Raw genomic sequence first — 12,429 nt, forward strand, 5'->3', positions numbered from 1 at the left:
ACGAATAAAGAAACCAAGGCAAAGAGTGATTAAGTAACTGGCCCAAGCCCACAGAGGTAGTCAGGTGTGGGTTCGAAGTGCAGACACTACCCACTGCACCATCCTGCCTTTGGCTTTCTGTGGCTAATTGCCCAGATCCTTGTCTGTCTCCCCCATTGGATGATAAACTCCTTGAGGACAGGACCTGTGACTTACCTAGGTTTTTGTCCCCCAAACCTGGCTTCTAATACCTGCATGTTTAACACAAAGACTGTCCTATGGGGGAATTTATAATGAGGAAATGAGGATAATGGCATCTTTGAATCAGTGGTCAATGGTTACTCATTATAGCTTAGCATCCCTGCAAGTCTCTTACAGTACATCTATCAAAGGCCACCTTTCCCCCCACCTTCTCATTGGTGGAAGGAAAACTAAAGCCAAAAATTTGTGTATTATACCATGAGAGTATTAAATATTCTTATATGAGTTCAGTTACCATATGGTCTTCTTTGAGATGCTGAATACTTTGGAAAGTGTCACATACTATAACAAGCCAGTATCATTTACAGTTGATTATATGGTGATTGTAGACATTTCTATAAAAAGTCCAGTACTGGACTTTTGGGAACATAATCCCCAATGAAGGCAGCACTGTTTCTTTGAGAAAATCAGATTTTATAGATGCTGCCTTTCCTAGGAATGTAAATTTGTTGGAATGTAAAAATGTTATTTTCCTTGTTCCTGAGACATTTCAAATGTCAACTGTACAAAAGCTAAAATTTAGTCAGCTGAATTTCCATGATGTCAGCCATTAATTTAAGCTAAGAAGCAAAAATATATTACAATCTACAATGGTTAGCACTCATTTCTAATTTTTTAAGTCAATTATTCTTATGGTAGACAATTACATGGTCATCGATTCTATGCTCTGTATATAGCACAATGACAGAAGAAAAAAAAAACTTGTCAGCCAAAACCTGTTAAATTGTGCCTAAAGAACATACCCATTTTGAAATTTAGAAATGACCATAATAGGCCCAAAGGATTCCTCTTTGGCAAGATACATGTGGTCTTCCACGTCTGTGAAGACAGTTGGTTCCATAAAAAAGCCTATTTGAAAAACAGAAGAAAAGAACATCAATTACAGGGTTATTTTCAATGAACAGTTCTCTCATTTAATTACATTATATATATATTTTTATTCTGTATAGGTTAGTAAAACCAAAAAGATTTTCATTTTCCTATTTAGCATTAGCATTCGAGGTTATTATTATTTTTAATGTGTTTGTTAAAAAATTTTGAACATATATAAAAGTAGAGAATATAGTATAATGAATAGTAAAATAAATATTCACATTTCGCTGTATTTGATTCATTTTTTCCTTGCTGAAATATTTTTTTAAAAACTCCAGAGATCACAACTCTGACCTCCAAGTATTTCAGTACAAATTTGTAAAAAATGGGACATTTTCTTACATGCCACAATACTTTATCACACCTAACAAATGTAATGCTAATTGCTCATTCATAATTTATTTTTCAATTTCTGATTGTCTAGAAAGATTGTTTTACAGTTGATCTCTTTGATTCAGGATTCAAATAAGTTCTACACATTGCGTTTGGTTGTTAGATTTCTCAAGTATCTTTTAATCAAGAACATTTCCCACCTTATCCCTGCCCCTTATTTTTCATGCCATCGACGCGTTAAACAGACTGAGTCAGTTGTTCTGTAGAATATCGTGCATTTCAGATTTGTCATTGCTTCCTTGGGATGATATTTAATTTGTCCTTTTATCTCCTGCATTTCTTGTAAATGGAAACTTTGATCTAAAGACATGTTTAGATTCGGATTTAACATTTTTGGCAAGAATACGTCGTAAGTGATACTGTGTGGAGACACATCATATCCAGTTCTCCTGTTTTCACTGATGCTAAGATTGACCAAAGATTCAAGTAGCGACAACTTGACCTTTTTTGTGCTTTTCTCCTTGTGACTGGCAAGCAATTTTGGGGGTGATAGTTTGGTATCTTACAAATACTCAGGTCCCCATCAACCTCACACCTAATAACTTCTGCCTCCCTTGATGATCATCACCTGAATCAGTTATTTCATTCAATTAAGGAGTGCAAAATAGTAATTTTTCTATTCTATCATTTTTTTCTACATTAATTAGCAGGGATTCTTCTGCAAAAAAAAGTCTCCTTTACCAGTGATTTGGTTACCCAGAAAGTCAGTTCATACAGGAAACATGGGATAAATGTAGAATTTTTTTCATTCTAATTACCAATTTTCAGAGTAGTGTGTTGTATACAATCTACCTACAACAGTAAAAAATGAATTTTTGCAGTTGTTTGCCTTTTTCTCCTTTTGGGTATCATGACAGTGAGCCATTCACATATTTCAGTAACAGATTCTGCTTTAGACAAGAGGGATGAATCCTTCTCGGTGATGCTGGCTGAGATTAAATTTCATAGTGCCAGGAATCAAGATCGCCAGCCCCTAAGTAACACAGTATCCATTACACTTGTTAAGACCTGTCATATCTAGTTGGTTATTTGATTTTCATAGCCCAGTGAACACATTTCATCCCATTTTACATAGAAGGCTCAGAAAAATTGTGTTGTCCGAGGCACCACACCTTATAAGCGGCCAAACAGGATCTAGAAATTATTCTTCTGACTTTTGAGGCAAGCCGGTACTGCAATGAAAACTGTATTGTAATAACTATGTATAGTACTCGGTGGGTACTAGACTAATCAGGGGGATCGTTTCATAAATTATATAAATGTCTAATTACTATGCTCTACACCTGAAACTAATATAAAATAATATTGAATGTCAATTGTAATTGAATATAAATAAATAAGCATTAAAGAAAAAAAAAAACTGTTACCATCTATTCTAACTTAAGAAGCCAGGTGCTCCTTATACTTCTTTCACAGGTGATCTTACCTGGCCTTCGGACTTGTCTTCCCCCATACACCAAGGTGGCTCCCTCTTTCACTCCAGTTTCACAATATTGCAGAAGCTTTTCCAGATGGGCCTTATGATTTTGAGGCCCGTGATCAGTAGATCTGTCAAGTGGATCACCAATTTTCATCTTTTTAATTTCTTCTACCTGTATGTCACCCAGTTCACAAAACATAATTGACTGTTAATGATAATAATGCATACCCTGGCCTGAGCTTCTACCACATGGTAAGTGTTGTATTAATCTGTTAAAGGAAATATTATCACATAGTCTTCGGAGCAGCACTGGAGCTGGGTGTTTATTATTTCCATCTTACAGATAAAGAAACTAAAGTTTAGAGAGGCAAATGACTTGCCCAAGGGCACCCAACCACCAAATGCTGTCGTTTTCCTGACTTGAAAGCCTAAGCTCTTAACCACAGAGTTCTAACAGGACATAAGCTACATACACTGTTTTAAAATTATCTTGAATGTTAATCCATTAAAATAGTAAACCTGGTGTTCTGGAATTTTTGTTAATACAGCATACATATACCCTTCACAGCAGCAGAACTTCCAAAATGACTGCATTGTTACATTCTTTTCCTCCCCGCACATGTGGCAGACTGCACTTAAGAAATTCTCATGGTATAGCCATGCCAGAGGAATTGCTAGAATGTTTCGATGAAAAGCCATCTTTATTGAACAACATTCATCACCGACATGTCTTTCTAATCACTTCTTGTACACCTCAGTTATCTTGATGTATTCCTGCATTTTCTAATGTTAAGTTCAATTCTAGTACAAAGAGAGAATGGGAGTTTCTATGACCCGCAGGCCCGTGAATTTGACTTTGAGCCTGACAATAATCTCTCAGTAAGTGCCCAAGAAATAGCTGTTGAATGAACGACTGAATGAGTATAAATCGCATGTGTACAAAATGTATTTGTTGATGGACTGATAACAGTAAATCCTTGACATTTCTGGTCTCAGTATTTGAAATTTCAACAAGTTATAGTTCTAAAAACCCATGACATGTAGTAATGTAACTATTTACTGAGGCACAAAACTGAATTATAGGAATATTTAGGAGGCAGCTACTGCCCACCATCTGCTTCTCCATTCGACTTCTTTGCTTTTAACTGTCACTGAGAAAGACATTTGCTTCTTGGGTGTAGGGGAACTGGCTCTGAAAGCCAGTGGTGTAGGGGAACTGGCTCTGAAAAACAGGCTGGGTGCTGGTTTGCAAATATAAACAAATTCATGATTACTATTACCATCATCATGATATAACATAATAAAATTTAGAGTTAATTTTAGTCACAGAGTTCATCTTACTATTTCTATAAATGGCTTTTAGTCCCATATTTATAGACTCATGACCAACCTATCATCCATCATCTATCTATCTATCTATCTATCTATCTATCTATCTATCTATCTATCTATCTATCTAGTGGAGGAAATGATATGCTGTCCTGTTACTGTGAATTAAGGATTTGCAAGGATCTAGCAGTATATCTCTCATAGTCAATATAGGGATTTATAAAAACCTCAAATGTTAAGCATCTAATGTACTATAAATGCAGAGCAAGGTATAGGTAGCAACAGCTCTTAAGGTTTTTTTTTTTTGTTTGTTTATATAGACCTATAACTTTTTACTGTGAAAAATTATAAACACATATAAAAGTAGACAATATAACAAAACTCCACGTACCCATCTCCCAACTTCAACAATTACCAACTCATGGCCAATTTATTCCACCACTCACCTCCTGTCCTCCTGGAGAACAAGAGGGAAGCAAAGTCTAGAGGTCATGTAATTTAATGTGTAAATATGTCAGAAAGTAGCTCAAAAAAGATAAGGACTGTGTTGCTTTTAAAAAAATACATAACCACAGTACTATTATCACACCTAAAAACTCATTAAATCTCAGAAGTACTTTTCAAGTAAAAGCAGCAATTTCTCTTCAAACCATGGAGCAAATCGAAGGTGCCTTACCACTTTTGTTACGAATTCGTCATGGATGGATTCTTCCACAAACAACCGCCCAGCTGCAATACAGTTCTCTCCTTTGTTGAAAAATACCGCTCCCATGCCCTTCAGCAGCAGAGGAGAAAAGATTGTTAACATCGCTTGGAAAGTCAAGATTGCCACAAAACTGCATGTACTGAGAATCAGATGTTATTGGAAGACAGCGGACGACACAGCGTGGTCACAAAACAACACAGTCCCTTAGCCTAGGTAGTGATGACAGCTACTTGGAGATACTCTTTTGATCTGGTATGTTTTTAGGGATTTTATTTCTCCTTTTCCCCTCTTGGTCCACGAGCACTTTAAAAAAATGTGTAACAATAAGGACATACCACTAAGGAAAAATTTTGTGTTGCAAGAAAATCCAGATTATTCTATAAATTTAAATGTAATATTTGTATATCAAATTTTGCTTTTAAGATCTCTATAATAGTTTGTACAAATCATGAATGTTTAGAAAGACTCCCCTGCATTTTCAAATACTTTAATGAGACAAATTATAAAGACATTTTAAAAAGTAAGTGCTCTGAGTATTCCCAAATATAAGCATAAAGAGAATAGTTTCTATTTATGACTAGACAAAACCAAATCTCACTTTAAGATTTCTGATGAACATGGAGGTGAAATGCGTTTTAGAAGGAGGCACCTGTTTAGTTGGATTTGACCCACTCTTACCATTCTCACAGCCTTGTCGAGTTCACAGTCATTGAATATTATAAGTGGGGATTTGCCTCCAAGTTCAAGGGAAACTTTTTTCAAGTTGCTCACTGCACAGCTAGAGAAAAATAAATGGGAAATGAGTATTTAGCCTCTCTGTCTCTCTCTGTCTCTCTCTTTCTCTCTCTCTTTCTATTAACCATAAATTATCATTTGACATGGAAAACATAACTGAGCCTCAGAAATATTAAGAAACTTATACAAAGACAAAGCATGAATGGTAGAATTTGTGATAATTTTCGAAGCTGGGTGATGAGCACATGCAAGTTCATTATGCCATTCTGTGTGCTTTGTACATATTAGAAAATTTCCATAATAAAAAATTTTGTTTTAAATTCTGTGATAAATGATTAGAGATCCTCATAGGTAAATTCAGATATTTTAGGTATAGGATTTTGGTTACATAAAGGCCTGGAAAGGAATTTAGCTTCAAGCCAGATTACTAGAGCACTGGGGAAAAAAAAATACAGATTTTTAGAAGTATGTTATTTCCCCCTTCTTACAAAAGTATTATTTAAAACATTTTTAAAATTTAAAAAAATGCAGAATGTTGAAAATAATCAATTCCATAGCTCAATGACCATTGTTTTTATCGCTTTGACATGCTTATTTATGGTCTATGTCCAACCATAGCCTTTGCCTTATTTAACATAGTTGGGATCACCCAATAACTACAATGTTATACCTTATTTTTCTTTCCATTTATGATTTTAATGGCATTTTTCAATGTTATTAAAAATGCTCCATGGACATGACTGCACTGTATTCTATTACGTTGACGTATACTTTAACCACTGCCTTATTTGGGACATTTAGGTTATTTATAATTTTTAAAAAACTAATGTTACTGCTTTTCAGAAATTCATGTTATTAAGAATTCAAATTTGTCATTTCTGTGTCTTTTGAGTTTCTTACTTATGCCCCCAAAACAATTTGGGCCACAGCTTTAGTACAGAAAATGTTTTGTGCTGGATTGCTTGAAGCTACCAGTACGTAGGGTGTAGAATTTCAAAATGGGTCTAATTTTATTGATTGTGGGCATTACGCTTTGGAAAGTGTTTTATTATTTTCAAATATGGCAATGCCCTGCAGTGATAAGTAGACTTCTCTTCTAAATCTGATGTAGTTTTTCTCCCTCTAAAGCATCCTATTTAAAAAAGCAAAACGCAAACCAAAAACTAGTTTCATAGGATCTGTAGCAAATCAACGTACTAAAATCAATACCTCTTCATGATCTGTTTGCCGATAAGAGTGGAACCAGTGAAACCAAGTTTGCGGATATCAGGATGTTCAGAAAGGCGTTGTCCTGCCACGCCACCTGTAGAATTAGAGAATCAAACATGAATGAAAACATTACTCAGGTTCTTACGGTAAAGGTGGCTTTAAATTCATTGAAGGATATTTCTAAGCTCTCATTTAAACTGTAGTTTTACATTTTCTGTACTAATTGCAAAACTGTAAATAATATCCTCCATATAATTCTCAGCATCCCCCAAACAATGGGTAAGTCTTGGTTTTTTATCTTCCAAGGTAATTTTTAAAAAGTGAAATGGGCCACCCTAGGGTAGTTATACAACGTTGTACAATTTTTCCCCCCTCCTACTCTTGCGTTATTATATTTCTACTTTAAGATTTTAGGGTGTGGTAAGTATATTTATCCTTAAGTTAACTGTTTGGTAAATTGTATTTAGTTTTGATATAGTTATAATTCAGGAAAAGATTCCAGTGGACAAAGAACCACTCAGCTATCCCTGTACCGTTCATAAGCATGGCAAAGCTTGTCCTTGGATGGCTTACCTGAGCCTGGAATGATGTTGATTACCCCTTTTGGAAAGCCTGCTCTAACAGAGAGCTCTGCAAATTTCAAGGCAGTCAAGGGCGTGACCTGAGCAGAAGTAGACAGCAAGGACCTTCTTCAGACTCTGTCTTGTCCTTTAGATCAGTACCCAGCTTTCCCTCTATGAATGGACTAGGGTTCGTTTTATTTTTTCTTCTATTTTGACATCATTTTAGACCTACCAGCAAAGTTGCAAAAATAGTACAAAGAATTCCTATATATCTAATGCCCAGATTCCTCAAAAGTTAACGTTTTAGTATATTTGCTTTATCCTCTTTCTATATACATATATAGACATACATATATATGTTTTAAACTCTTTAAGAGTAAGATATAGACCCTTCACCTCTAAAAATGTCTGTGTGCATTTCTTAAAAGCAAAGGATTCTTTTACATAACCACAGATCGAAATCAGTAAATTAACTGATAGAATACCCAATTTAAACTCCGTATTCAGTTTTCACTAATCATTCCAACAATGTGCTTTACAAAAAAAAATGAAATCCAAGACCACACCTTGCATTTAGTTGTCATGTCTGTAGTCTCCCTTACTTAGGAAGTGTCTGAGTTGTTTTTTTTTATATTTTATTACGTTGCCATTTTTGATAAATAGAGGCCAGTTATTTTGTACAAGGTCTTTTTCTCTAGATTTGTCTGCTGTTTCCTCACGATTAGAGTCAGGTTACGTACCTTTGGCAAGAAAGCTGCAGGAGCGATGCTGAGTTCTAAGTGCATCAGACCAAGAGGAACAGCGATCCTAACACCGCAAGTGTTAATTTTGATGATTTGGTAACTTTGATGATCTGCCAGGTTCCCTCACTATAAGTTACTGTTTTACATTTTGTAATTAATCAATACTTTTAGGGAGATATTTTGAGACTATATAAATACCCAGTTACTCTTCAAACTTCCATTCATCCACTAGTTTTAATATCCATTGATAAGTCCTAGGACTTCATTTAACTAATGAGGTAAAAGGTCTGTATTCACAAAATTATAAAACATTGAAGAAAGAAATTGAAGAAGATACAAATAAATGGAAACATATACCGTGCTCATGCATAGAAAGAATTAACATCCTTAAAATGGCCATACTACCCAAAGCAATCTATTGATTCAATGTAATCTCTATCAAAACACCAAAGGCATTTTTCACAGAACTAGAACAAATAATCCTAAGATTTATATGCATCCACAAAAGACCCTGGACAGACACCGCCATCTTGAAAAAGGAGAACAAAATTGGAGGCAAATTGGTTGGCTAGGGGACTAGAATAAGAGAGAGGCTTTACTATCTACCTCTTAGTATCTTTTGAATTTTGAAAATTTTGAATATATACCTATTTTTTTAATGAAATTGTTTCAAATGAGTAAAATAAGATGGCCGTAGTCACAAGACTTTATAGGTATGCCCAATGAAATTGTATTTTTTTAAGTCCTGAAAGAAGAAATAAAAGGAGAGTTGACTGTAGCAAACTATAAACTCTTCTAGAATAGAGACCAAGTTTTCTCTACAACTTGCATGTCTCAGAATGTCTACTACTGTGCACTGTATGTAGTAAGTGCTCAGCCAGATGTTAAGTTGGCTACCATATTTTTTTCTTGAAAAGCTATTAAAAGACATTTTTGAGAACTCTAACATCTGAATTATTCTTTTTTATTATTTTCTTGTTATTTACAAGTATATAATTTTGCACAGTTGCCACAATTATGTACATTCTTTTACATGTTTTCCCCTTATCTTCCATATCTTTACAGTATTTTTTGATAATAAAATTTGAATACCCGCATAATACTTTTTCTTTTGATGTCTCATAATTCACTAATTATTGGGCATTTGGCATTTTGCAAGAATTGAATGGGTTTGTAGAAATACAGTGGATTTCACTGACATACACTATGCTTGCTTCCACCGTCAGTGACGTTTTAAATTATGCAATTTCCATAGAATACATTGGGTAACTATTAAAAAAGAATATTTTCTAATGTGAAATGATGCTTATGATATATGAAAAGCTGTCATAATATATGATCCCATTTTTGTTAAAAGACATAACATTTGTAATTGTATGCCTCTGATTTAAGTTAATAGGAGAGGAGGTGATGTTACACCCAGCCCCTTGCATCTTACCTGTGCTGGCTTGAGCACTAAGGTGTTGCCTGCTGCCAAACAAGCGGCACTCTTCCATGCCAGCATCATCAACGGGTAATTCCAGGGAATAATAATGGCACAGACCCTACAGAGGAAGAAAGATGACATCCTTAGTTGTCTCAAACTAACACAAATCACTCAGAGGCTTTCTCTTTGTCTTACCCAAGTGGCTCCTTCTTGGTGAAAGTCAGATTGTGATTTGGACGGGCTTGGTTGATGGGAATTGTAGAACCCTAAATGACAAAAAAGATTGATACATATTTTACTCATTTAAATGAGTACATTTAATCTCAGTTTCAAAATAGGTTAGAGATTTGGGGACATTATAGGCGATTTTTAAAATTTTTTTTCTTTAATCTCAAGGAATCCATTTTCTGTCTGCCTCTCTTGTTTTTTTTTTTAGCTGGTATGAAAAGGCGGTGTTTGATTTTTAAGAACTATATCCAAATCAAAAAAGGAACCGCTATTCTTTCTTGAAAGAACTGAGACACAGGAAAATAAACATTATTTTAATTTAGTCACCTCTATTCCAATTTCTTGGCATGGCAGAGAATGTCAATTGCCTGCCCAATATCTATTCTGCTCTCTGTCCTTAGTAACAGAAACTCTATATTAATAATGAGGAGGTAATGCACCCAGATAAAATACTATGTTTCTCAGTTGATAGGGATGGTCAGTGGAAGATGTAAGCACACGGCATTGGGAGGGGAACGCTCTTTAAAATGGGCTGACTCAGCTCAGACAAGTGTTCTTATATCCTTCCCTTCACTCTCACTTCTTCCTTTTTCCTGCTCAGAATGTTGGTGAAATGTCTGGCACTGTAGCAGCTATCATAAGACCATGGGGCAGCCTTGAGAGTGGAGATCACGTGGTACTAAGGATGGCCTGGCAGAGAGAGAAAAGGAACCTTCGTCTCACATACTAGACCTGACTATCTGTCTTTGTGCTCCTTGAAAATGAGATAAAAACAAATTTCTTTTTTTGGGTTTTCTATTTACACAGCCAAACTTAACCCCAACTGATTTATGATAATAGTCTTTAACTGAAGCTATATATTTGTTTTACCATATAAAATATTATTGCTATTACTAATATAAATAAGTATACAATCTGCATCTAAAACCCTTGGGGCCAAGTGCGTTTGGGATTAGAAAAATAATATAATGCATATACCTTATGTTATATTATCTAGTAGGGTCTAACACACTAATATTTATTTAGTGAAACATATGAATATTTACCCTAAATGAAATAAATAAAGGTTATAGATTCATGTTGGCACCAAATGAATTACCAATCAAACAAATCAATTTTCAGGTTTCAGAGCAATTTGGATTCATAATTGAAAATAAAGAAAGACTTGAACCACCATTACTAAATACTTTTATATGTGTGAATTTGTGGGTGAACAATAATAACACTACATTTCTGTGCAAGATCAACTATTTTATAGATTATATCTAATTTTATAGTATATAAATGTTTGCCCTTAATCCTCATTATATAACTTGCAAGGTATGTATTATTGTGAGCATTTTACAGATGAGGAAAGTCAGGCTCAGAGAGGTAAAAACAACCTTAACAACATCGGCTGATAAGTGGCAAAGCTGAGACTTAAAGCTAGGTATCTCTGACTCTATGTTAATACTGGTGACAGCAATGTGCCCAGATAAAATATTATGTTTCCCAGTCTCCTTTGCAGATAGAGAGGTCAATAAGAGATAAAAGCACAAGGCATTACAGAGGGTTGGGCGGGAATGCTTTTCAAAGTCCTTTTACCTTTCTTCCTCTTTCCTGCTTCCTTTTTATTCATGGTGGGAATTGTGGCTGTAATGGCTGGTACTACAGTGATTATAATGAGTCTGAGTGGTATGCATTTTACTGTTTGGTATGAGCCCTACCTTTCCCTTTTGTAGCCCCAATGCCAAGGCCAAGTATAGTTGTCATTTGTCATCATACATGTGATTTATTTTCCTACAGTAAAAGGAAAATTAAATATTTATTGTACCCATGTCTTAAATTGTTTTTCTCATACCCTGTCTGCTTAGCCCACCTATATTACCTCTCTAGCCTCTGTAGGCATTTGAGTTTGTAACCCTTCCATGATACCTGGCTTCTCCCTAAATGTCCAGATGATTAGATGTCCTTGGGAGAAATTATAGTCAAGTACAAAGAACATCATTAGACTTTAGTTCAGAAAAATCTTAACTTCAAATCCTAGCTCTATGGTGCACTTACTGTGTGATCATAGGCAAGTTGAGCTTTCATTTTCTTACTTGTAAAAAGGGATAATAGCTAGCCGCCCACCTCGGAGAACTGTTACAAGGATTCAATGAGGAAACCTACATAAGAGGTGGCTCCGACACAGTGTCTTTAAAAACTAATGAATGGTTGTCACTTTCCCTATTGGAACGATCTTCATGGAGACAACTAACATTTGCACTTACCTGAATTTTATCACACCAGCCAGCAAAATATCTGAAGGTCTGTACAGACATTCCAATGTGAGTCTTCAGAGCCAAAGTATAGACAGCGCCTGAATCGAGAGCTTCAATGGTTGCCAGTTCTTCTTGGTTCTCTTCCAGTAGGTCTGCAAGTCTGTACAGTTAGTGAAAGAAATCCACTTAACACATGTTGATTGAGCCCCTATTATCTACAAGAACCATCCTAAGAATTCAGAGGGGAACATGAATGGACTGGGTCTCTGTCATCATGGAGAAAATGGTCCAGTAGGGAAAACAGACATTAAACAAATAATG

The 12,429-nt window shown here is 35.3% G+C and overlaps 1 protein-coding gene across 1 annotated transcript in view; it reads right to left on the reverse strand.

Annotated features, from left to right (window-relative positions):
• The window catches only part of ALDH1L2 (aldehyde dehydrogenase 1 family member L2), a 55,968-nt gene that overhangs the window by 10,012 nt on the left and 33,527 nt on the right, over positions 1-12,429 (reverse strand). The window contains exons 14-21 of the mRNA XM_011386953.2: positions 9,833-9,903; positions 9,650-9,755; positions 7,479-7,566; positions 6,906-6,999; positions 5,640-5,739; positions 4,932-5,030; positions 2,933-3,098; positions 984-1,089 (exon numbers count right to left, since the gene is read on the reverse strand). Coding sequence (XP_011385255.1) covers positions 984-1,089; positions 2,933-3,098; positions 4,932-5,030; positions 5,640-5,739; positions 6,906-6,999; positions 7,479-7,566; positions 9,650-9,755; positions 9,833-9,903 — 830 coding nt within the window. The remainder of the gene's footprint in view (positions 1-983; positions 1,090-2,932; positions 3,099-4,931; positions 5,031-5,639; positions 5,740-6,905; positions 7,000-7,478; positions 7,567-9,649; positions 9,756-9,832; positions 9,904-12,429) is intronic.

The sequence above is a fragment of the Pteropus vampyrus genome, unplaced genomic scaffold (genome assembly GCF_000151845.1).
Source record: "Pteropus vampyrus isolate Shadow unplaced genomic scaffold, Pvam_2.0 Scaffold16, whole genome shotgun sequence".
NCBI lineage: Eukaryota > Metazoa > Chordata > Mammalia > Chiroptera > Pteropodidae > Pteropus > Pteropus vampyrus.